This window comes from Girardinichthys multiradiatus, chromosome 2 (genome assembly GCF_021462225.1).
Source record: "Girardinichthys multiradiatus isolate DD_20200921_A chromosome 2, DD_fGirMul_XY1, whole genome shotgun sequence".
NCBI lineage: Eukaryota > Metazoa > Chordata > Actinopteri > Cyprinodontiformes > Goodeidae > Girardinichthys > Girardinichthys multiradiatus.
In genome coordinates, this window is record NC_061795.1 from 27715780 (window position 1) to 27742447 (window position 26668).

Sequence of the window (26668 nt, forward strand, 5' to 3'; positions counted from 1 at the left end):
GATCTGCTGCAGGTTACCTCAGCCACTCTCACCGCAGGACATACAAGCCTTTAATAGTGACAAACTTCAGGTGTTTTAGGAACTGGGAGGAGGCACATTCGGGCCATTGATTCGGCTCGTACCCGCCCACACTGACACCTGGACCAATCCGTGTCTCCACAGAGGGACAGAGCTTGTATTCGTCTCGGATGCCGTTGGAGTGTGTACATCCGACAGGAGTTGGGTAACCCTATCTATATTTTTATACGCTATAATTTGAATGCGTTTTTATCAGAAACTATGGACCGACACAACCTTCGGAGGCTGTTTTCCGCTTGCGACGTGAACAAGTCCGGAAGGATCGAGTATGAGGACTTCACGGTGGTCTGCAGAGAGCTCGGCGTCCCAGATACGCAGGTCCAAACTCTGTTCGAGAAGTTCGGAGCCTTCGAGGACGGGTTCATCGATTATAGAGGGTTTTCTTCCAGGTTTCAGGAGGTTTCGGAGACTCTCAACTTGGCGTCCTTTGGCGCAGGATCAACCCAAACTCCGTGGGAAGAGTTTGTGGACAGAATAGATGTGGAGTTTCTCCTCTCTGAAAGGTAAACTCATTACGGGACCTTAGTCTCATTTTCACCAGGATTTTCATACCAGTGGCTGCTGCAGCTCTCAGCTCCAGTGCTTTGCAAGAGTATTTATTTCCTTTTAACCTTTTCACATAATCACGCCACAACCACAGCCTTTACTGTGTTTTATTAGCACAGCAAAGCAGTGCGTAATTGTGAACTGGAAAGAAAGTGTTACATGATTTTCACATATTTTACAAATACAAATCTGAAAAGTGTGGCGTGGATATATATGAGACGATATGTTTTTGTCAATCTAAAATAAGATGCATTGGCGAGCATCTGTTGAAATGTACTTTACAGTTTAATTTAGGTCTGGACTTTGACAGGACCGTTCTAACACATGAACATGCTCTGATCTAAACCATTCTATTGTAACTGTCTGTACGTTTGTGCTGGAATATGAACCTCCACCCCAGTCCCAGGTCATTCGCAGCCTCTTACAGGTTTTCTTTCCAGATTTTCCTGTTAAGCCCCATCTATCTTCCTATCAAGTCTGACCAGCTTCTTTGTCCCCGCTGAACGAAGCAGTCCCTGCAACATGATGCTGATACCACAATGCTTCACTTTGAGGGTGTTTTTTTAAAGGTTAAACGCTGTTAGATTTTATCCAAACATAGCATTTTGTGTATAGGCCAAAAAGCTTAGTTTGATCTCATCTGAGCAGAGCACATTCTTCTAGCTTGTGAAATCTTTAAAAGAAACGTTTTTGGCATTTTTGTCACTTTTTTCCTTGAAGGTCAGATTTGTAAAAAGCACAACTAATTATTATTCTGTCAACAGGTTCCCCCTATTGAGCTGCACACATCTACACATTATGTAGATTTACATGCCTTGGTTGGTATGCTGTTTTGCCATTCTCTTTTCATGTTTACATTATGGGTTGTGAGATGATGTAAGAGTTTAATATTGCTGTATAACAAGAGTCCCAAACTAAAATAGCAGGAGGTCCACTACCTCCATCATCCAAACACTTAAGGGTCTGAATATATTTTCTTTCATTTTTATTTAACATTTAATTAACACTAAAGTTTTATTTTTTATTTTTTAACTACTGATCAATTATTCACATGCCCATGAAATCATCTGCTGACCAGAAAAGTGCAATCCAATTTAAGTACCAATATTAAACACACTTTGAATGGCAAAGTTGAGCTGGGTCTGTACATCTTGGTATAATAATTCTGCTCTCCTTGTGCTTGTGGCAGGCATGGCAATTTGCTTAACTTTTTCCTTAAGTTGTTGTCCTTTTTTTCCATCTAAGGGTGTTTCTGCCACAGCTTCCTCTCTTGATCATTTCCCAGTCAGTGATAACTTTTTGTGTTTTCCTAAAATCCACTGTACTCGCAGTGAACACTTGTATGCTCATTGCTGTGCCGTAAGAGACTGTGTTATCAGCCGTGTTGTTTGTTCATACTGTCCCATCAGTTCTGGTCGGAGCCAGGCAGATAGCCTAGGTTGAATTCTTATGTTTGTGTCTTGAGATTTCCACTCTTTATAAGTAACTGATTCAGAACATACAAGGCAGACTGGCCTTACCCCCTACGGACGTTAAAAGGAAAGCGTGTGTATTCATCTTTAAATGTGTGATTTTCATAGTCCACTTTATGTATTTTTGACAAAGCCATCTTCTTTTACTCACTCATCTGGGCACCACCAAGTCATTGTACTCTCAGCAAGTGTGAGCTCCCAAGCTAATACCTTTTAAAAAAAAAAGAAATAATTGACAGCTATTAACAGTAATGGTAATAGCACCACGGTGCACCACACTGACAGCAGAGCTTCAGTCGCCACAGCTCCAGCAGTCAGTGGGTCAGTGGAAACCCAACTGGTACCTTACCGAGTAGAGAGAGACCGAGTGGAGTGGAGCCGCGCCGCCTAAAACGAGCCAGTGGAGAAGGGGCATTAACAACCTCCGTTCAAGGTCCCCCATAGCTTCTTCTTTGTCATTTTCTGGTGGTTGGCATACAAAGATGTGGTGCATTACTGCCACCAGCTGGCTTTGAGTGTGGACCCGAATGAGGCTGCCGGTGTAGGTGGCAATGGAGTTTGTACAAACCACATTGTGCCCCCTTTTTAAGGACAAGCTACATGAGGCCATTCATTAGAATCAAATCTGCTTGCGGTCTGTATCATTGCATATTTTTGCTTTTATTTCACATTTCCTTTGGTAACCTAAACCTCTTTACACCATACCAATAAAGCCATTTTGAATTTGAAAATGAATCAATTTTATTTAGTTAGTTTGTTTACTATTTGGCACTATTATTTGTTAGACCAAATATCAAATATACCTCAATACGCCAAAAAAAACACTTCATATTATTGATAATAGCAACATATAAGGGCAAGGTAAACCTGTTTTCCCATGTAAATAAATACATTTGAGTGTATATATAATTTTATTCATTTGCAGTGTGCAGTCTGAGATTAATTATTAGACCAAATATCTGTTCCAATATTTACATCTCTCCTATTGATACAAATATTAATCAAATGCTCCCACCCTGAAGTCCAAACATTTAACATCAAACCCCACACTTTATAAGTAAAGAACCGCATTACAAGTTAATTTCACATTTGACTTTTTAAAATGTTGAAAGCACTAACAAATCCATTAATCGCTGATAAACAACAAAACAAAAAGTGCTTATCTTTTTCTAAGTTCATACTTTATTATCAACAAAACACAAATACTGTATGGAGCTGGTACAAATGATCATTGTGCTGATGTTAATCCAATCAGATAGTGTGATGTCATTGGTAAGCACATGCCCTGAGCAGGTTTGACCACCCGAGGCGATCTGGTACATACACTGGCAGGAATAAAATGTCTATATCTACATAGTGATTGAGAAAATGCTTTGCGGTCCAGATAAAGCGCTCTCTGGGTCTGGATTTGGACCGGAGTCCGGGATAGCGTTGCTTTAAAGCTGCAGAGCTTATTTTAGTCCACTGAGAACTGGATGAGTCTGCAACAAATAGATTCTTAATAGCACAGTTTGCGATTAATAAAACCTTAACTAAAGGAGGGTGATTTTAATACTTTTTCTGAGCTTTTTAGGAGCTTTTTTTTTGGTGGAGTGTGAAAAGCAAATAAATTGGACTGGCCAACCTTGACTGGATCATTCTATACTGTGTAGAGATTCCTGAAAACAAAGTGTTTGGTCTGTGAAACCTTGGTATTAGTAAAATGATCATCAAATGAGTCTGATTCACACGACTTATCAAATTGGCCCTTTTGGAAATTCTTAATTCTAAATTTCAAATCTAAAGCTTTTTTTTAAGAAAAAATGCAAAGGAAGCCTTTTTTGCAGTTAAAATAATTGAATAATGATTTGACAAATCTCAAGTTGTATGTTGAGGAATCTTTCTTTATTGTTGATTGTTGATAATTATTCTTTATTGTTGAGCAATCCAGTTAATTAGTAGAGTGTTTTAGATTTCAAACTAGAGCTGAACAAATGTAGTCCGGAGTCCTCTAAAACATTGAAACATTCCTCCTCTACAGGTACAAATCATAAGCTGCGAAACGGATGCTAACTTCAAAGTCACTGTTATTATATTCCATAATATAAGGAAGTATGTTTTCCTATTCGTGTAAGAATTAATTAAGTGATCAGGTGGTACTAACTCATGTCAGAATAATGTTAGTGAAAGATTGTCATTTATTGTGTTTTGATGTTTTTGTTTTGTCTACACCTGTTGCTATAGCACAGAGTCTGATGAAGAAAAAAAATATTTGCTTTTCTCTTACAAGAAAAAATACATTAAACATGGTTACTCATCAGAGATCGAATAAACTAAACACAATTCTTTATTTTCAAACAGTGCATGAAATTCCGATGACTTATTGGAACAGACTTATTTAGGACCTGAGAAAAATGCTAATATATACTGTATGTTGTGCGGGTTGGGCCTACTTCTTCAAGTTGGGTTGTTTTACATCTCTTAGTGTTAATTTGAACAATCTTCTTAAACAGAAGTCTTTTCAGGGATGCAATATTTTCTGTCCTATAGACCTGTTCACTAACTTGTTTGACCGGCAAAAATTTTAGAGCTGAAGGAGGTTTTTAGTTCAGCAAACAATCAGGAAAGAATGACAGGTTACTTCGTATCTAGAATCATCTGGCAGGAGTGGTTGAAGTCCAGGTTGAAGTAGTATTTTTTTGGCCACATCCTGACCCACAGATTGTCCCAAATATGTCCATTGTTGCTCTATTAATGAAAGATGAATGATGAACAAGTAGCTCTGTTTGAATCTGGGTGAGAATGAATGGAGGATGAGAAACACACTAAAAATGCCCTGTTTGAGCCTAAAAAAGATAGAACTGACAAAATATCACAACTTATCTTAAAGTGCTTTTTATTTACAGTGATGAAACAATCAAATTCAGAAATACAGATTGGAATTGAAATTTAAGCCAATAAATATAACAAAGTGCTGTAAAATCTCATCACAATTATATTAAAATAATGAATTTATAAAACCTTGCCTTCTACCAATAAAAATAGTCTATTTAAGCAAAAGAAGGTTAAACTTCAAAAAGGGTTGTATCAAACAGACCCACTGTAGAACACACTGATTTCACTAAGTGTGAAGCAACATTTCTTCAGATTGGATAAGATTGAAAGATTTGGTCCCGTTAAACTGGTCAGTAGCATTTTTCACACAGCAGTCATGTCATATTGACGTAAAGATGTCCTTGTTAAGCCATCAGTGTTTCTTTTTTAATCAATGCAGGATAAACAGAGGTGACAGAGAGCACTTACTCAAACCTAGGTGGCACCAGTAAGAAGAATGCTGTGCTACATTGTGTAAAGTAATCAAATGTTGAAGACATACATTACTTTAAAAGTTCTCTAATTGGGTTGCAATTTTTTAGCATCCGGTACCAGAGAGGATAATCGTACAAAAAAATCCAACTTTTATCCACCACAAGAGGAATTTGAGTTCTTAAAAATAATTAATCCTAATCAAAAGTAACAGAACTACTATAACCTGCTGCCACCTTGAGCAGCGCAATTCCAGAAAAAGAAAAAGACTGATAAAGATTGATAGATACAGATTGATAGATACAGATTGATAGATACAGATTGGAATTACTGTGTGGCTGTTGTATTAGACTGCATTGGATATGGAAAAGTCAATATTTTGAGAATTAAGTAAAAATAGCATTCATAACAAGCAGATGTTTATTTTGAAAATGCTTACATTTAATAAGAGATGATCTTTGTAACAAGCACAGTTGTAAATTGGGGTTAGGACACATTTTCCATGTTTTTCTGTTTAGGTTATATTTACAATTAGACATGTATGATATTTATCAGGTGTTTTTCCCCAGCCTTCCATTTCTTTGAGCGTGTGGTTGCCTTTGCCTTTTTATTGCTGGTTGTAAGTTTTTGTTGGACTCCTTATAGTGTCAGGGAGCAGCTGGCGGACCTTTACCAGGCCATTCACTCCTCTGCAAACACTGCTCTTCTGCAAGCGTATGAGGAACTCGTCCAGTCACTTATCAGCCTAAGCCGGGAAAACAAACTAGAGTGTGAACAGCTGGAGACCAGTTTGAAGCGGTAAGAAAAATGTCAGTTTTCCTTTTGCAGGATGCTTGGGGGCAAAAAAATTCATCAAGAATTTGCATGCATTGCATCTGAAATAAAATATCCTACCAAATATTGCATCCAAGAAGTCGTTTGCAATTGCAATATTGCACAAATGGACTTTGTGATAATGATTACAGTTCATTATATTTTGCAGCTCTATTGCAAATTAGGTTTGTCTGCTGGACTTGATTGGTGTCTTTGTATCTGTGTATATGGCACTCTACGTGCATTTATTAAAAAAAACAAAGCAGTACAAAACACTAATAAAATATAAAACATTGCACCATATTGCATTGGCTTATAATCCACCCCTGAGCTTCTTGCACATACACAGTGAGTTAGCAGCATAGTTTTTCACCTTATATTACATTGCAGCTTTAAAAATGGTGGTTCCTTCTTTTGACGTTTTTATCAACATGGAAAATTCTAAAATTAGTTTGCCTATCAATGTCTTGCAGTCAGATTTACTGAAAAAGTGCCCAAAGCTGTTAATAAATAACACAGTAAATGTTTTCCAAGATTAACTGAGACTACTGGGGAGTTTGTTTTTTCTTCCTGGCGATTTTTGGCAATGTGGATGACAAAAATTATTATTCTGTATCTAAACTGTCACTAAGATCTGAAGTTTACCGTACCATCTGTCAGCTGGCTCATCATCATTGTGCTGAACTACAGCTTCTGCTGTTACTGTTTTGCCTTTGAATGTTCCATTCATTATTCTCTGGAGTATTCAGATGAAACCCTGATTTGTATTGTTGGTTCCACTCTATGGACTTATTGCACCTTTTCTCTCCTGAGATGCTGAGCTCATGTTACTTTGAAATTTCGTAAAACTAATAATTTCTTTTTTAGTTTTTTTTACATATGTACACCGCACAGTAAATCTTTTGAAATTACAACAAGATAGAGTTACAAAGAGCACCATTATATTGGCAGCCCTGGTAATGATGTGCACAAAGCTTTACAATTAACCTTTTTACAATTAACTAATCATTTATAGCAGTAACAGTCCTGGGTCGTCTCTCATGCTCTCTTTAGCTCACCACACAAGTTATCTGTAGGATTTAGTTGAGCTGTGATTGATTTTGGGGTCTGGTAATTCATTTCTGTGTTGATTTGGTCAAATGTTTTAGATAATCGTCCTTATTAAGCGTATTTTTAATCACATGTTTTTCGTTTTATATAAGAAGCCAAAGGATATTTAAAATGTCTTGGTTTATTACAGATGTAATGATGCCAATGCATTTTAACAAAGCATCCAGATCGTTTAGAAGAAAAAACCAAACCCACAGCATAACAGACCCTCCACCATGTTTAACATCAGCATGAGGTGTTTCCCACATATTCATCCCTTGTTTTACACCAATCCTCTCGGAGTGTTTGTTGGTTAAAAGCTTAATGGGAGGACACACTACATGATTTTTTTCCAGACTTTACCCCCAGTCTCCAGGTAGGGAAAGTGGATGTCATTCTTCACTAGTTGTGGTCAGTCGACAAGGCGAGTTTGTACAAAAAAACCTAGTGTGAGATAGGGTGAAGACTGGAAGTGTGAGAGAGAAACCGACCTGACCTCAGTTGCAGTCAAACAAACAGATGATTTTTTTTTGAGCCGAGTCTGGTGCAGTCTGGTAATGTGAACTGATCACCATAAACCGACCCAACTGCAAAGGCATGTTGCCCACAGTCATTTGAAACATTAATTGCCACAACTTTTAGCTGTTTGAAGCAGCCTGTTTTTTAGTACAAAGTCAGTTTAGAGCAACCAGTTAACCTAATGTTTTTGGACTGTTGGAGGAAGCCGGAGTACTCGGAGAGAACCCACGCAAGAATGCATGGGGACAGCATACGAACTCCATGCAGAAAAACCCCAGGCTGGGATTTGGACCCAAGACCTTCTTGTTGCAAAGCAAAAGTTCAAACACAACTGTGCAGCCTCACAGGAACATGTTGCTCAAATTAAATGGTTGCTCTAGACTTGCAAGGAGTATGAATGGTTCTTGGCTTATACTAGCTCCTTTCCTCCGTGTTTTTTCATTTAACTCTAATAATTTTGCTCATAATACGTTAAGTCATTGTGGGACAAAATTACAGAAAGATGTTTCTCCTGCTTCATAAACTTAACGTTTGCTTCACACATCTGTCTAAAGAGAAGCCGGCTGATATCTCAGCAAGCGATTTAATCTTTTGTCTGTCGGGTTTTTATTCATTGTAAACGGTTTTGCTTTACAGTTTAGTGTTTATTTTCTCCCAAAATGCAGCTAAATGGTTAAAATTTGGAACCCTGCCTACAGTCAGAGTGATTTTCTCCCTTCTCTCTGAGCTCTCTCTGTGTTTGAGTGCACAGCATGAGAGGTGACATTCATTCGTTAAGGAAGTAGGAAGCTTTAAATAGTCTGCCCTAACCGGTTATTTCGTATTTTTAGAAACCGAGCAAGTCTCTATTGTGTTTAAATGATGTCTTGGAATCAATGTTTTTCCTCATCAGCTGTGCACCAAACTAATGAATGTGTGTGGGGAAAAGATCAGCACATCTTTACAAAACTCTGTCTCTCCCTCGACTGGTTGGTTTCTGTGAGGGCTGCTTTGAGTAAAGCTGTCAAGGCAGAAGTTGACTGAGCAGACTTGTGGATCTGAGATACAGATGCAAAGCAGCTGGATTGCTACTTCTATTCTTGGGCTGCTGTTGGACACGCTGTTTTTGCTAAGCAGTTGTGAGGCTGCCATGCCAACCCACCTTGTTCATTTCTGTTAAAACAGAGCCGAGGAGATAAACAACAGTCAGCTGGCTGAGTTGGAGGATGATATTCAACAACACCTTGCCCAAGCAGAGGAGCGGGTGAGAGATGAGGTGAGTGTTGTATGTTGAAAATACTCCTTAGATTCTCCTTCAAGAAAGAAAATTAAATTTCAGTCATAAAAGGATACATTATGAGATAACATTGCATTTAGAGTGCCATTTAATTCCAACTGAAATGAAAAATTAGTTTTTCACCAGAGCCACCTAGGTATTTATGGTGCAGGCCACAGCAGTAGGTTATGTGTCTTTCTCACAAAGATGCTCTGTAACTTCAGCTGAAAGGCTTGTTTCAAGCTCTTAGCCAGCCTGCATTTCCCACTGCTTTGGGTACATGTTTGCAGGAGCGAAAGAAAATGGAAGGAATCATAGCAACCATGCAGAGGAAGCATGACGATGAGGTTGCAGACCTGCATGCCACAGCTGATCGACTGTTAAGGGTAGGTTTTGTTCTGAAAACATGCATGCCCTTTTTCTCCAGTGGTAAACATTGTTTTTTATATTTTAACAACTAGGAAAAACGATCCAAAAAAGACAATCTATTGCAGTAAATGCAGTTGATGTTTAATTTGGCCTGACACACATATATGTTATAAAAACTATAACACATTACAAGAGAAAAGTTGTGCTGCAGATTATTTGATGGAGACTTTTAATTATTTCATTGGGATTTTATGTGGAAGTAGAATAATAGGAATCATCTTTAATGTCCAAGTTTGCCTGAGGGCTGCAACAATTTGTTCACGTAATCAGTGACGTCAATTATGAAAATACGTTGACACAAAATGAACTTTTGCCATATTTTTAGGCAAAATTATAGCTGTGTAAAGCTGTAATATCTGCTTGGCTTATCGAGATATGTCTTAATTACAAAACTCGCTGCCCCTACTCCCAGTTCGCCACGCCACCTGACTCCTGGGTCACATTGTTTTCAAACTTGCATCAGGTTCTGGACCTTACCTGACCTGCTGATGCTGAGTTGGCGACAGGGGCTGTAGGTTGTCCTTGTGTCCAGGTGTGAGGTGTGGGTGAATAGGTGGGAGTTGTGAACAGCTGTTTTAAACCTGGAGTTGAAGCGGATGCAGGGTTGAATTAAAGAAAAAAAGAAAAAACATTGTGTGGTTTTGTATTCAACCCGTTGTATTTCAAAACCCATAAATAAAATCCCGTGCTAATTATATACCTAAACATTAAATTTAAAATATGACTTTCCTTCAGCTACAAAATTAGCCACTACATTGTTCTGGTTCATCACATAAAATCCCAATAAAACACATGGAAATGTGTGGCTGTAACATGACAGAATGTGGTACAGTTCAAGTGATATGACTTGTTTTGCAAGCTACTGCATAAGGATTTGGAGTGTTGCATGTTCCTAGTAGCCAGTCTGAAAGCCAAACTCAGCATGTTGATGAAATTACTCTCACTTGGTTTTTGTGGTTTTTTGGTCTGCATTGGAAAAAGTGCATGTATTTAACACAGAAGACGTCTGTTTGTAAGTGCAATTGCTGCTTTTGTCCTGTGGATGGCGACAGTTGACAGTAAACATGAATAATCTAACCTGCTCTGGCTTGTAATCAGGATTCCTGATTAATAGCTGCTCACAGTCATAAGTAGAATGTGTGGGCTGCTAAAGTGCAAAAAATGTATTTTAAACCCAAGCCAAAATTGGGCTTGAGGTGATGCCAAATTATTTTTACAACTTTAATATATTAGACTTGCAAGTGCAAGTACAGTGCCTTGCGAAAGTATTCGGCCCCCTTGAACTTTTCAACCTCTTGCCACATTTCAGGCTTCAAACATAAAAATATAAAATTCAAATTTTTTGTGAAGAATCAACAACAAGTGGGACACAATCGTGAAGTGGAATTAAATTTATTGGATGTCAAACGTTTTTCACAAATAAAAAACTGAAAAGTGGGGCGTGCATTATTTGGCCCCCTTGGGTTAATACTTTGTATCGCCACCCTTTGCTGCAATTACAGCTGCAAGTCACTTGGGGTTTGTCTCTATCAGTTTTCACATCAAGAGACTGAAATTCTTGCCCATTCTTCCTTGCAAAACAGCTCGAGCTCAGTGAGGTTGGATGGAGAGCGTTCATGAACAGCAGTCTTCAGCTCTTTCCACAGATTCTGGATTGGATTCAGGTCTGGACTTTGACTTGGCCATTCCAACACTTGGATACATTCATTTGTGAACCATTCCATTGTAGATTTGGCTTTATGTTTTGGATCATTGTCTTGTTGGAAGATAAATCTCCGTCCCAGTCTCAGGTCTCTTGCAGACTCCAACAGGTTTTCTTCCAGAATGGTCCTGTATTTGGCCCCATCCATCTTCCCATCAATTTTGACCATCTTCCCTGTCCCTGCTGACGAATAGCAGGCCCAAACCATGATGCTGCCACCACCATGTTTGAGAGTGGGGATGGTGTGTTCAGGGTGATGAGCTGTGTTGCTTTTAGACCAAACATATCATTTTGCATCGTGGCAAAACAGTTCGATTTTGGTTCATCTGACCAGAGCACCTTCTTCCACATGTTTGGTGTGTCTCCCAGGTGGCTTGTGGCAAACTTTAAACGAGACTTTTTATGGATATCTTTGAGAAATGGTTTTCTTCTTGCCACTCTTCCATAAAGGCCAGATTTGTGCAGTGTACGACTGATTGTTGTCCTATAGACAGACTGTCCCACCTCAGCTGTAGATCTCTGCAGTTCATCCAGAGTGATCATGGGCCTCTTGGCTGCATCTCTGATCAGTCTTCTCCTTGTTCGAGATGAAGGTTTAGAGGGAAGGCCGGGTCTTGATAGATTTGCAGTGGTCTGATACTCCTTCCATTTCAATATGATTGCTTGCACAGTGCTCCTCGGGATGTTTAAAGCTTGGGAAATCTTTTTGTATCCAAATCCGGCTTTAAACTTCTCCACAACAGTATCTCGGACCTACCTGGTGTGTTCCTTGGTCTTCATGATGCTCTCCGCGGTTTGAACAGAACCCTGAGACTATCACAGAGCAGGTGCATTTATACGGAGACTTGATTACACACAGGTGGATTCTATTTATCATCATCAGTCATTTGGGACAACATTGGATCATTCAGAGATCCTCACTGAACTTCTGGAGTGAGTTTGCTGCAATGAAAGTAAAGGGGCCGAATAATATTGCACGCCCCACTTTTCAGTTTTTTATTTGTTAAAAAAGTTTGACACATTAAATAAATTTCATTCCACTTCACGATTGTGTCTCACTTGTTGTTGATTCTTCATAAAAAACCTTTATATCTTTATGTTTAAAGCCTGAAATGTGGCAAGAGGTTGACCAGTTCAAGGGAGCCGAGTACTTTCGCAAGGCACTGTAAGTCTATAAAAAGTTAATTCAAAGGTTCTTTTCTTCATACTCTTCTTCTAATATCTGGCAATATATGAAACGTTAAATCAAGCTGGTAAGAGAGTGAAGAACAGAAATGTGTCTCAGCTGTCTAACAAAATGTTTATCTGGTTTGTTTATTTGGAGAACCAGGAGAGCTCTGAACAAAACCAGTCAAAAGAGGAGGTAATCAGACTGAACAGACAGATCAGTGGTCTCCTACAGGTAAAGAACACTGGACCTTAACGCAGACGCATCATATTAACGTTGGGTTGAGTTGTCTTAATGTGGGTTTTTCGTGCAGGAAAATGAGCAGCTTCGAAGTTCTCTGATGCAAAACCAGACAAACACGGCTATACTCCACTCTGAGCTGGACAAGCTGAAGAACATGTATGCAGATCAGAAAGCCCAGCATGAAAGGTAGAAGCTTTCTTCTGGCTCAGCTAAAAAATCGTGATCCATCATTTGATTCAATGAAAGCGTGTGATTTTTACAGAGAAACAGAAGTGTTAAAGAAGATGGTGATGGAATATCAGTCATACTCCAGTCAGATTCAGATTCTACAGTAAGTCCGCCTTGATACATTTTCCTGTTTTGGATGACCTAAGAAAGAATGCAAAGATCTAAAAGATGATTATAGTCTTACAAATCTCAATATAGAACAGACTATTAAAATCATCAAGATTTAAAAGTCAACACAAAATAAAAAATAAAGGTCATTAATAGAAAATCAAACATTATAGGAAACTAATGAAATTAGAACAACTTTGAAAATAGGGAAACAATCAGTTTTACAAATATCATGGTGGCGAGAGATCCTAAGACAAGGAGCCACTTAGTAAAGCTCTAGAGCCTATGATATCCAGGAGAGTAGGTGGTACAGTGAGAGAAATGGAGGACCTGGATCTCAGAGTCTGTGAAGGAGTGACTTTATGCAGAAAATCAGAGAGATGTGGAGGTGAAAGGTTATGAAGAGAATTAAAGGTGAAGGGAAGAACTTTAAAATCAATGCAGTATTTCACATGAAACCTATAAAGTTGTTGGGCCGAATTCTTAAGCTCAATGGAAGAAATTCTAACCCAGGCAGCTGTGTTCTGTACTTGTTGAAGTCTATGCAGATGTTTGTGATAAACCACACTGGGTAGATTTGTGGTATTCAATCCAGGATGTAACCAAAGTATGTACAAGAATGGCCACAATGTTAACTTTAAGGTATGGGCATTGATCTGATTCTCAAAATGTAGGTTACTATGAAAAATGAAGCCTAAGCTCTTAACGTAATTTAGAGGGGACATATCATGCTTTTAAATCCTTCCTTTCCTATTTAAATCATTCAGATGTGGTCTGTATTAAGTGGAACTGCAATGCTTTGGTTTGAATTTCTCATTATTTTAGCTCCTCAGGCCTTCATTTTACTCATTTTATAAGCTTCCTTTTTGAACCGTCTTGTTTTGCTGCCGTCTCTTTAAATGCAAGTGAGGCACTTCACACCCCACCCCCTCCAGGCTGCAGAGCCTTTCAATCCACCCCGTTCGGCCATTTTTGTAGTTTAATAGTAGAGGTTCCAGAGAAAAATTAAGGAATTCATAGTAGTAACAAAAGCCGTAATGTTACTGACAATATTTTTACACGGACTACATGTAAGATACCTTTTTAAAATGTTAGTGCTACCACAAATGAATAAACACAACTTTTAAACAAGACCCCAACATAGTTAACGAGTTAGCTAACGCTAGCATCAAGAACATCACTGAATGCATTTAGATCATGTGTTTCCCAAGGCAAAAAGGGCAACGAAACAGATTGCAAAACTGTTTGTTTAATATTGTTATTTAAAACACATGATAAGGTGCTGTCCTTAAGGAGCTAAAAGCGAGCGCACAGCGCTAACATTAGCAGGAGGCACAAAGCTGTGCTATCAAAGCAACAGCCAGTAAGTTGTATCAACACCTCAACAATCAAGCTTGCTGTCATTTTACCGTTATCTGCAGCTTACCTCTTTGCTCTGTCCGTCGCTTCCATAGACAGAAGGAACTGACTCCTCCGATTGAGTCTTTCAGCTAATCTTCCTTCATACTGGCAGAGGTTGCTGAAACACTCCTCTATGAAATGCTTCCCTACTGATGTCGGCACGTTTCCATGGAAAATAAAATTTGACCAGACACTCCGAAGAGGTTCTGATTCTGGGGGACGGTGTAATAATTGGTGTGGGTTAATACACCCGACAACAGAACATTTAGATTTTTATGCCTGCTGCTTCGGAATCCTTCAACTTGAACTACAAGAATACTGCGAGAAAAAAAATGGGGGATTGGTTAGCCGAAAGTCCATGACCATTTGCAGACGTTCCACAAAAAATCCTGTGACGTAATAGAGGACGAAATGTAATAGAAAATGGAAAAATCTGAACAGTCTGACCAAATATGACCCAAAAAGCATCTAAATATATCATTGCAGGATCTGGAGTGACTACATTCAAAATTTCTAGACTTTCAGAGACTCCCAATACACAGAAAATGTGTTTAAGAGCTAAAAAAGTGTTTTTTGCATGATATGTCCCCTTTTAAACTGATTGAGTTTCTACCATAAAAACTGTTTACCAATATGTAATTAAAGGAAGTTTGTAGAAAACCATCGAAAGTCAGCGAGTGAAGAAGGATAGAATAGAATCAGGTTTCACAGATATGTAGAGCTTATCGGGTTATGATTTTATGCTTTTGGAATTGAATTTTATATGCTGTGAAAACTTTGAATGCCCATGTAGTCCTTGGCTAGCTCCTATCATAAAGCACTCATAAAATCTTTGTATTGGTGAAATAATTCATTGTAAGTTAAGTATGTGTAATAATTAACAGATTTAAAATGTCAGTTGTCTTTGTATCTCATAAACTAGGGGAGGGCAATATGAAAAGTTATATGACAATGTTTTTTATTTTTTTTATTTTTTTAAGTTAAATCATGCTTTTGTGCAATTTTTCTGACTTGTGTCCAGTATAAATTTATATTTAATATACAGTACAGACCAAAAGTTTGGACATACCTTCTCATTCAAAGAGTTGTCTTTATTTTCATGACTATGAATATTGTAGCTTCACACTGAAGGCATCAAAACTATGAATTAACACATGTGGAATTATATACTGAACAAAAAAGTGTGAAACAACTGAAAATATGTCTTATATTCTAGGTTCTTCAAAGTAGCCACCTTTTGCTTTGATTACTGCTCTGCACACTCCTGGTATTCTGTTGATGAGCTTCAAGAGGTAGTCACCTGAAATGGTTTTCACTTCACTGGTGTGCCCTGTCAGGTTTAATAAGTGGGATTTCAAGCCTTATAAATGGGGTTGGGACCATCAGTTGTGTTGTGCAGGAGGTGGATACAGTACACAGCTGATAGTCCTACTGAATAGACTGTTAGAATTTGTATTATGGCAAGAAAAAAGCAGCTAATTAAAGAAAAACGAGTGACCATCATTACTTTAAGAAATGAAGGTCAGTCAGTCCGAACAATTGGGAAAACTTTGAAAGTGTCCCCAAGTGCAGTCGCAAAAACCATCAAGCGCTACAAAGAAACTGGTTCACATGAGGACCGCCCCAGGAAAGGAAGACCAAGAGTCACCTCTGCTGCGGACGATAAGTTCATCCGAGTCACCAGCCTCAGAAATCGCAGGTTAACAGCAGCTCAGATTAGAGAACAGGTCAATGCCACACAGAGTTCTAGCAGCAGACACATCTCTAGAACAACTGTTAAGAGGAGACTGTGTGAATCAGGCCTTCATGGTAAAATAGCTGCTAGGAAACCACTGCTGAGGACAGGAAACAAGCAGAAGAGACTTGTTTGGGCTAAAGAACACAAGGAATGGACATTAGACCAGTGGAAAATCTGTCCTTTGGTCTGATGAGTCCAAGTTTTAAATCTTTGGTTCCAACCACCGTGTCTTTGTGCGGCGCAGAAGAGGTGAACAGATGGACTCTACATGCCTGGTTCCCACCGTGAAGCATGGAGGAGGAGGTGTGATGGTGTGGGGTGCTTTGCTGGTGACACTGTTGGGGATTTATTCAAAATTGAAGGCATACTGAACCAGCATGGCTACCACAGCATCTTGCAGCGGCATGCTATTCCATCCGGTTTGCGTTTAGTTGGACCATCATTTGAACCCAATCGAGATGGTTTGGGGTGAGCTGGACCGCAGAGTGAAGGCAAAAGGGCCAACAAGTGCTAAGCATCTCTGGGAAATCCTTCAAGACTGTTGGAAAACCATTTCAGGTGACTACCTCTTGAAGCTCATCAACAGAATGCTAAGAGTGTGTGGAGCAGTAATCAAAGCAAAAGGTGGCTACTTTGAAGAACCTAGAACATAAGACATATTTTCAGTTGTTTCACACTTTTTTGTTCAGTATATAATTCCACGTGTTAATTCATAGTTTTGATGCCTTCCGTGTGAAGCTACAATATTCATAGTCATGAAAATAAAGAAAACTCTTTGAATGAGAAGGTGTGTCCAAACCTTTGGTCTGTACTGTATTTAAGATTTATTTCTTAAGACTTGAAGTACACGAAGTCAAAACTGTTTGGCCAAATTCAAAAACTGTATTTTTATTTAAAGGGTAAATAACAATGACATTGCAAACCTGCTACATAATATTTGGTTTAGGAACAAAATTAAAAGTAGGGAAATAAAACTGAAGCACCTACACAAGAGCATAGAACAGCAGGGGCTAGAATGTACCCATATACAGGTCCTTCTCAAAATATTAGCATATTGTGATAAAGTTAATTATTTTCCATAATGTCATGATGAAAATTGAACATTCATATATTTTAGATTCATTGCACACTAACTGAAATATTTCAGGTCTTTTATTGTCTTAATACGGATGATTGTGGCATACAGCTCATGAAAACCCAAAATTCCTATCTCACAAAATTAGCATATTTCATCCGACCAATAAAAGAAAAGTGTTTTTAATACAAAAAACGTCAACCTTCAAATAATCATGTACAGTTATGCACTCAATACTTGGTCGGGAATCCTTTTGCAGAAATGACTGCTTCAATGCGGTGTGGCATGGAGGCAATCAGCCTGTGGCACTGCTGAGATCTTATGGAGGCCCAGGATGCTTCGATAGCGGCCTTTAGCTCATCCAGAGTGTTGGGTCTTGAGTCTCTCAACGTTCTCTTCACAATATCCCACAGATTCTCTATGGGGTTCAGGTCAGGAGAGTTGGCAGGCCAATTGAGCACAGTGATACCATGGTCAGTAAACCATTTACCAGTGGTTTTGGCACTGTGAGCGGGTGCCAGGTCGTGCTGAAAAATGAAATCTTCATCTCCATAAAGCTTTTCAGCAGATGGAAGCATGAAGTGCTCCAAAATCTCCTGATAGCTAGCTGCATTGACCCTGCCCTTGATAAAACACAGTGGACCAACACCAGCAGCTGACACGGCACCCCAGACCATCACTGACTGAGGGTACTTGACACTGGACTTCTGGCATTTTGGCATTTCCTTCTCCCCAGTCTTCCTCCAGACTCTGGCACCTTGATTTCCGAATGACATGCAGAATTTGCTTTCATCCGAAAAAAGTACTTTGGACCACTGAGCAACAGTCCAGTGCTGCTTCTCTGTAGCCCAGGTCAGGCGCTTCTGCCGCTGTTTCTGGTTCAAAAGTGGCTTGACCTGGGGAATGCGGCACCTGTAGCCCATTTCCTGCACACACCTGTGCACGGTTGCTCTGGATGTTTCTACTCCAGACTCAGTCCACTGCTTCCGCAGGTCCCCCAAGGTCTGGAATCGGCCCTTCTCCACAATCTTCCTCAGGGTCCGGTCACCTCTTCTCGTTGTGCAGCGTTTTCTGCCACACTTTTTCCTTCCCACAGACTTCCCACTGAGGTGCCTTGATACAGCACTCTGGGAACAGCCTATTAGTTCAGAAATTTCTTTCTGTGTCTTACCCTCTTGCTTGAGGGTGTCAATAGTGGCCTTCTGGACAGCAGTCAGGTCGGCAGTCTTACCCATGATTGGGGTTTTGAGTGATGAACCAGGCTGGGAGTTTTAAAGGCCTCAGGAATCTTTTGCAGGTGTTTAGAGTTAACTCGTTGATTCAGATGATTAGGTTCATAGCTCGTTTAGAGACCCTTTTAATGATATGCTAATTTTGTGAGATAGGAATTTTGGGTTTTCATGAGCTGTATGCCAAAATCATCCGTATTAAGACAATAAAACACCTGAAATATTTCAGTTAGTGTGCAATGAATCTAAAATATATGAATGTTAAATTTTCATCATAACATTATGGAAAATAATGAACTTTATCACAATATGCTAATTGTTTGAGAAGGACCTGTAGACAATGTCACAATCTCCCTGTTTCGGCAGCTTAACACACTAATTGTTTACAATATGATATCGTCGAATTGCCCACTTGTACAATAAAAAATTATTAAATGTTAAATGAAGAGCTGAGGCCAAAAAGCTAAAACTGGACCTATAAGATGTATATTTTATTGAAGAGATGGTTTTGGAAATCTCACTGGTTTTTTTTGTTTGGTTTTTTTTATTAAACAAAGTTGTTTTAAAAAGAAATGGAACAAATTAGGCATTTTTGTAACAGGTAGCTAGTAAAAACATTGTTAGGATATAAATAAAAATTTGCAAGGGGAAATAAAAGCCAGATAAACAAAATAACCACTACCAAAGAACTTCTGATGCCCAGAATATTATTGACCACATTAAAAGATTACAAGAAAGTCTGACTACTCACAAGCCAAAGAAATGAAGGAATGAGGAATAGCTTAATGCTTTTGGCATTGCGTTTTCATTCTTACTGTAATTGTATGAAGGTTACTATGTGCTTTTATAAACACCTCATCAGGGAAATGAACAAGAAGCTGTATGACAGTAATGATGGACTGCGCTCAGCATTAACCAGTGAAGCGGTTGCAGGTAAAAGGAGGGTGAGTTCATTGTTGGCTCAGCTATGTTTCCTCATACCTGCTTTATATATGGTTTATATTAAAAAGAACCTGAAAGTTTTCACTAGTTCAAGAGTAAAAGAAAACATTTCTTCCTGCTGTTTGTAATCCACTCAACAGATGTCTCCTCAACATGAAATCCCGGCCAGGAGAATGAAACCTCTTCGACAGAGCACCCTCAATCATGGCAGGTAGATGCAGTTCCCGTGCTCACCTGTGTGACTGCTCTGATTGATCTCTGGGAGATCGATTGTCACTGCAATAATACGTGTGTGTGCAGATCCGAGCAGAATACCAACATCTTCCGTGTGTCCGCCTGGGCTGATAGGTACCTGGACAGCGGCGTGTCCGTGCCGATGGACATGGCTGAGAGCTCAGTCAGCGACTATGATAGTGACAACAGCTATGTGGAAATTTTGCATCACAGCTACTCGTGCGTCCCGTCAGACGTTGAGGTGAGGAAAAACAGGCCAGGGCCAATTGAAAACAGTACCAGTGTTTGTTCTCCCAGAACTTTAAAAGTATACTTTCATTGGTTGTTACAGATATCAGAGGTTAAATCTGAGGCTGCGACGTCGGTAGCTCCCAGCAAAGTCAGCTCCATCGCTTCATCTGTGCGAAGACGCCTGTCTGCCTTTCCCACAAACGTAAACAAGCTTGGATCACAATATAAACGCAGACAAATCTGTTGGAATTCAAATTCATAAAACAAAATTTCTATTTTATTTGACCAGCATAATCTGGAACTGGAAGATTTTAAATAATTTAATTCCATGTGAAGAAATTATTGTTTTGGATAAAACCATTGGTGACACAATAATTGGTGCCTATGTTGTCATTACTTTCTGCAGCCTGTAGGACAGCCCTTGTTATTCTCTTGTAGGACTTCACAAGGGTGGAGCGTAAAGAGGGAGAGACATCTTTGAGCACGTTTCTTTTTGCAGTCTTTCTAGCTTGTTTAAAGGCCTTGTCCCTCTTTTATGCACACTTCAGCTCAACCCATAGGTTTTCTATAAGATTGAGGACTGGAGTCAAACCCACCTTGAGTGTTTCTTGACATAAATCTCAATCCAGTCACATCTCACTGAAAGCATGTAGATAACATGTAACGGTTGTTATGGAGACTTGTTGACCCCTAGATGCCACACTCTCCCGCAGTTCTCTAATGGAGCGCTTTTGGGACTTTGTTTCTACCTCTCTTACTATCCTGATACATGGTGGGATAACACAAACATGGGTCCTCATCAGCCTAGTGTCCAGTGGCTATAGGAAATAGTCCTTGTTGATAAATCGTATTTATACCCCACTGAAACAGAAAGTCACAGATTACTAATTAGGAGTTCCTAGAATCTCTGATCAACCTAAAAGAGTCATGCAGGAATAAATCAAATGCTGATTTATTTGAAAGAAATGGTGGGGTCACCAAGAGTTGTGCCATTAAAGAGTGATCATTCCTCCAAAATTCAGTTTGAGATTATGCTACTGCAATGACACATCAGTTTGTTTATGCTTTTTACACATCTGTTTAAGTGGTTGCCTGTTTATTATGAGAATTAAAATGTTAAATTAAAATTTTATTATTTATCATTTGAAAGTGAAGAAGATTAAAAGAAAGTTGTTAGAATCCTTCTTACTCTGTTAATTTTATTTTATTGATGTTGAGCAACATAAACATGTCTTCCTCCAGTGTTATCATTCTGTATTATATCCAGTCACTGCAAGACGATAACTTTAAAATTTTACATGATATAATCCCTGCTAATCTTATTTTAGTTTGTCATGATTTCAGCTTCATAATTTTCTTTGTGACTTACCTTGCCGTAGTTGGAGGACGACATCGCGGTGACAGAGGAACCTTCTCTGAGGTACCGTGTTGTTTTGGCAGGAGACGCAGGAGCTGGAAAGTCCAGCTTCCTGGTGCGGCTGACACTCAATGAATTCAGAGGAGACATTCAAACAACGCTGGGTGGGTAACACTGTAAACTGAAGTAGCTTTTTATTCATACAGGTTAGTTCCACTTACAAATACAGTGGGAAGGCCCTCGAGTTAATGCAGAATTATTTCATCTAAAGAGATGTTTCCGTTCACTTTAGTGTTGGCTAAATTATTTTTTTCACTTGTTGTTTTAGGGAATTAAACTGATTATGTAATCACAGACATATTTTAACATGATGCGTTCCCGCACCCAGGTGTTGATTTCCAGATAAAGAAGATGCAGGTGGACGGAGAGACGACGAGTCTGCAGATATGGGACACTGCGGGTCAGGAGAGGTACACCGTTTCCTAGAAAGACGTTTATCAAGAAAGCAGCGACATGGAAATATTGATTGCATCATAGTAAATGTGTAAACATTGACTGAGTAGAAAATGCACACTGCAAAAAAAAAAAAAAGAGCTGTAATTTGCTTTTACTAGGTTCCGTAGCATTGCCAGGTCCTATTTCCGTAAAGCTCATGGAGTCCTGCTGCTTTATGATGTTACTTCAGAAAGGAGCTTTCTAAACGTCAGAGAGTGGGTGGATCAGATTCAGGTAACCACAGGACTGATGAAGCATTCAATTGCATAGATCATTGTAGTATGTCTCCCTTTGTTTTTTTTTCTGAAGGAGTCCGCTGAAGAGAAAATCGCCTTGTGTGTTGTTGGAAACAAGGTGGACCTCCGAGAAGAACTTCCTGCAGGAAGCTGTGTTAGCACCTCACACGGAGAAAAACTGGCTAGGGTAAAGTGAAACTTTCACCAGGTCAAAAAATATTTTATAAAGATATCCAGTCTCCGAGGTGTTATAGTGAACACATCGTGGTCAGGGATGTTAATGTTTTTTCGTTTTTTCATTTTGCTTTGCTTTGCAGTTGTACGGCGCCCTGTTCTGTGAAACGAGTGCTAAAGAAGGAACCAACATCGCTGAAGCTGTGCTACATCTAGCCCGGTAGGAAAGTTGGAGTTAAAAATACATATTTCATTCTTTTCAAGCTATACAGGTGCATCTCTACTTTTTAGAATATCATCAAAATGTAAGTTATGTAATTCTATTCTTATGGTTAAAATTATATTTTGAATAGATTCAGTTGCACATACAAGGTGCAGTATTTCAAACTTTTGTTAATCTTTTTAATGATTATGGCTCGCAGCTGAGAAAAAATTTATTTGGTTTCTCAGCAAATGACAACGTAAAATAAGACCAATTATAAATAAAAAGATTTTTTTACAAAATGATTTCGGCTTACTGTAAATAAAGTATGCCTTTTTCCTCCCCACCACACTCCCTGCCGGTGGCTGGTGTCTCTGCCCACTGATGTATTTGTGTTTCTCAGAATCTCAAAGCAGTTTCTAATAGTTTATCTTATAAATATCAAGCGGAGCATTATATCGTTATCCCTAATGCTCCACTTGTGACAGTAAATCTTCTTGGCACTCATACAACATTTCTGAGTGCTACTCTGCCAGACAGGACACTGTAAAAAAAAAAGAAAAAAGAAAGGAACCTGAAAATCACAGTGGACCAACACACGGCTCCCCAGTTCATGACCAACTGAGGAAACTTTACACTGGACCTCAAACTACTCTAATTTTGTGCCTCTCCCCTTTTCCTCCAGAATCTAGGATGTCGGTTTATAAATAGGCGACTGTGGCTCAGTAGGAAGAGTAGTCGTCTTGCAATCAGAAGGTTGTGGGTTCGATTCCAGCTTCCTCCTGCCATATGTCGATGTGCCCCTGGGCAAGGCACTTAACCTCAAGTTGCCTACCGATCTGCGTATCGGTGTATGAATACAGTGTGAGTGTTAGTGAGTACAATTCGGTGAATGTGGCTCTAGTGTAAAGCGCTTTGAGCGGTCTGTATGACTGGAAAAGCGCTATATAAGTTCAGTCCATTTACCATTTAAATGAAATGCAAAATTCACTGTAATCTGAAAAGAGGACTTTGGGTTACTAAGGAACAGTCCAGTCCTTTTTCTCCTTAGCCTAGTTAAGACCTATCTGAGACTGTCTCTACTTCATGAGTCGTTTAACACAAGGAATTTGACAGTTGTAGCCCATATCTCAGTGGCTCTTGAAGCACAGTTCACACCTTGTAAATCCCGTTAAAACTCTTGAATGAAGTTTACTTCACAGTCCTCCAAAGACTTTCTACGAACAACCAGCCTCTTTAGCAATAGCCTGTTGTTGCTTACCCTGGAGGGTGTCATTAACTGTCTTCTGGACATTTGTCCGGTCATCAGTTCTACCCATGATTGTGTAGGCCATAACATTTTTTTAATCATTTGTTTTGCTTTTATCTAATATTTAAATTTTCTGAGTAAATATATAAAAAATGTCATTTGCTGGAGCCCATAATCATCAGAAGGAACAGAAATACAGGTCCTTCTCAAAATATTAGCATATTGTGATAAAGTTCATTATTTTCCATAATGTCATGATGAAAATTTAACATTCATATATTTTAGATTCATTGCACACTAACTGAAATATTTCAGGTCTTTTATTGTCTTAATACGGATGATTTTGGCATACAGCTCATGAAAACCCAAAATTCCTATCTCACAAAATTAGCGTATCATTAAAAGGGTCTCTAAACGAGCTATGAACCTAATCATCTGAATCAACAAGTTAACTCTAAACACCTGCAAAAGATTCCTGAGGCCTTTAAAACTCCCAGCCTGGTTCATCACTCAAAACCCCAATCATGGGTAAGACTGCCGACCTGACTGCTGTCCAGAAGGCCACTATTGACACCCTCAAGCAAGAGGGTAAGACACAGAAAGAAATTTCTGAACGAATAGGCTGTTCCCAGAGTGCTGTATCAAGGCACCTCAGTGGGAAGTCTGTGGGAAGGAAAAAGTGTGGCAGAAAACGCTGCACAACGAGAAGAGGTGACCGGACCCTGAGGAAGATTGTGGAGAAGGGCCGATTCCAGACCTTGGGGGACCTGCGGAAGCAGTGGACTGAGTCTGGAGTAGAAACATCCAGAGCCACCGTGCACAGGCGTGTGCAGGAAATGGGCTACAGGTGCCGCATTCCCCAGACCTGGGCTACAGAGAAGCAGCACTGGACTGTTGCTCAGTGGTCCAAAGTACTTTTTTTGGATTAAAGTAAATTCTGCATGTCATTCAGAAATCAAGGTGCCAGAGTCTGGAGGAAGACTGGGGAGAAGGAAATGCCAAAATGCCAGAAGTCCAGTGTCAAGTACCCACAGTCAGTGATGGTCTGGGGTGCCGTGTCAGCTGCTGGTGTTGGTCCACTGTGTTTTATCAAGGGCAGGGTCAATGCAGCTAGCTATCAGGAGATTTTGGAGCACTTCATGCTTCCATCTGCTGAAAAGCTTTATGGAAATGAAGATTTCATTTTTCAGCACGACCTGGTACCTGCTCACAGTGCCAAAACCACTGGTAAATGGTTTACTGACCATGGTATCACTGTGCTCAATTGGCCTGCCAACTCTCCTGACCTGAACCCCATAGAGAATCTGTGGGATATTGTGAAGAGAACGTTGAGAGACTCAAGACCCAACACTCTGGATGAGCTAAAGGCCGCTATCGAAGCATCCTGGGCCTCCATAAGACCTCAGCAGTGCCACAGGCTGATTGCCTCCATGCCACGCTGCATTGAAGCAGTCATTTCTGCCAAAGGATTCCCGACCAAGTATTGAGTGCATAACTGTACATGATTATTTGAAGGTTGACGTTTTTTGTATTAAAAACACTTTTCTTTTATTGGTCGGATGAAATATGCTAATTTTGTGAGATAGGAATTTTGGGTTTTCATGAGCTGTATGCCAAAATCATCCGTATTAAGACAATAAAAGACCTGAAATATTTCAGTTAGTGTGCAATGAATCTAAAATATAGGAATGTTAAATTTTCACCATGACATTATGGAAAATAATGAACTTTATCACAATATGCTAATATTTTGAGAAGGACCTGTACATGCTTCAAATATATCAATGTATGTAATGAGCCTTCATAACATGTTTCACTTTTGGTTAACCTGAAAGAAATACATGTTTTTGAACATTCAGCATTTAATTTATTGAGATGCACCCGTTTCTTTTACTTTTTTACAGAGAAATAAAGAAAAATGGCAAACTCAGGCGGCAGTCAGAATCTCAGGTCAGATTGAATGAAATCCCCCCACAGAAGGCTTTTAAAGGTTGCTGTGGACTGTAAACCTGCGGATGGAGCAACGAAGGACATCATGCTGCTTTTATTTCAAAAAGGAAAAACAGAAAACTTCTTTAATATTTTTGTTGTACTTTATTCTATTTCACGTCTGAACTGTAAACATAGTTTCATACATAGTTTTACTCTTTGGTTAGAATGAAAGTTTTTGTAGTAAAACTTCACATGCACAAATACAAATTCACATCATGTAATTAGTCAAAAGTATTTAAACTTTTATATTTATATAAATAGATGAGCCTTAGTGATAATCTAGGATTCAGCATAAACGTATTTAATAATTTTAAATGCTGTTTAATGTTTTTGTTTAAATCTACCTTTGGGACCAGGACCATAACACTAACAAATGCATTTATGGATTATTTTTACATATTAACTTTTTGGAGCACTGATCAAATATATTTTTGTTCTATGCTATGTGTTTTTTAAAAACTTTATTAAACATCTTAGTTAGCAGAAATAAAGGCAATCTCTTCCACAAATAAAGCTGACTGCAAATAACTTTTAGAAAATTGCACCAATGAACAGAAATCTCTGCGGATGCAAAATATAACTAATCTTCAATCAACTTTTCAGTAAAAAATCTCAAACACAAGTTCAGGCTTCTAAGCTGCTGCGCTGCTTTTACAGTGGAGACCCGCTGGAAGACAACTGGAGAACGAGCTGTTCCGGTGAATCAGATATCTTTCCTGAGGATTCTTAGTTTCTTGCAGTCAAAATCATGGACGTCACCAAGCTGCCCAAGGCCACCACCAGAGCTCCCAGTATGAACTTCCAGGAAATACCCTGAAAACATACAGGGGAGTGATATGAATCCAATTTATCACAATATTAAATGATTGAGTGTGGCATACAGTTAAAGCCAGATATTTACATACACTGTATAAAAAGACACAAAACCATTTGTTTTCTCACTCTTGACATTAAATCAGACTAAACTTTTCCTTTTTTAGGTCAGTTCCCAATTTTATTGTATTTGCTAAATGCCAGAATGAGCTAAAATTCCTTTTTTACTGCTTGTCTCAAATCATTAGGTTTTTACATACATTTCTTTAGTATTTGGTGAAATTGCCTTTGTTCAAATGTTTTAAGTATACTTCCAAAAGCTTCCCACAATAGTTTGCTGGACTTTTGGCCCATTCCTCCCGACA

General features: G+C 39.1%; 2 protein-coding genes across 11 annotated transcripts in view; one reads left to right on the forward strand and one right to left on the reverse strand.

Moving 5' to 3' along the window:
- On the forward strand, positions 1-26003 carry zgc:162879 (ras and EF-hand domain-containing protein). Of its 4 annotated transcripts, none has more exons than XM_047351657.1 (17): positions 1-581; positions 6027-6179; positions 8967-9057; positions 9348-9443; positions 12513-12590; positions 12670-12785; positions 12862-12930; positions 19241-19322; positions 19461-19531; positions 19669-19795; positions 19886-19987; positions 21165-21306; positions 21531-21612; positions 21757-21871; positions 21947-22060; positions 22191-22267; positions 25403-26003. In XM_047351657.1, the coding sequence occupies exons 1-17, from the start codon at positions 280-282 to the stop codon at positions 25503-25505; spliced, it is 1920 nt and encodes a 639-aa protein (XP_047207613.1). In that variant the 5' UTR covers positions 1-279; the 3' UTR covers positions 25506-26003. The 4 variants fall into 4 exon arrangements, with proteins under 4 accessions (XP_047207613.1, XP_047207622.1, XP_047207594.1 ...); XM_047351638.1 differs by having other exon boundaries at positions 3-581; positions 19621-19795; XM_047351647.1 differs by having other exon boundaries at positions 3-581; positions 12519-12590; positions 19621-19795.
- Positions 25573-26668, reverse strand: part of fkbp16 (FKBP prolyl isomerase 16) — a 68764-nt gene continuing 67668 nt past the window's right edge. For all 7 annotated transcript variants that reach the window (XM_047351734.1, XM_047351717.1, XM_047351709.1 and 4 more), the window contains one exon: positions 25573-26303. In XM_047351734.1, coding sequence (XP_047207690.1) covers positions 26217-26303 — 87 coding nt within the window. In that variant the 3' untranslated portion in view covers positions 25573-26216. The remainder of the gene's footprint in view (positions 26304-26668) is intronic.

What these genes read in the sequence shown, in the direction of transcription:
- zgc:162879 (XM_047351638.1), top strand. Translation starts at nt 280, where the DNA reads ATGGACCGACACAACCTTCGGAGGCTGTTTTCCGCTTGCGACGTGAAC. An exon ending in GCGTCCCGTCAGACGTTGAG is followed by an intron (nt 19,796 to 19,885) that starts GTGAGGAAAAAC and finishes TGGTTGTTACAG; the next exon opens with ATATCAGAGGTTAAATCTGA. An exon ending in ACGGAGAAAAACTGGCTAGG is followed by an intron (nt 22,061 to 22,190) that starts GTAAAGTGAAAC and finishes TTTGCTTTGCAG; the next exon opens with TTGTACGGCGCCCTGTTCTG.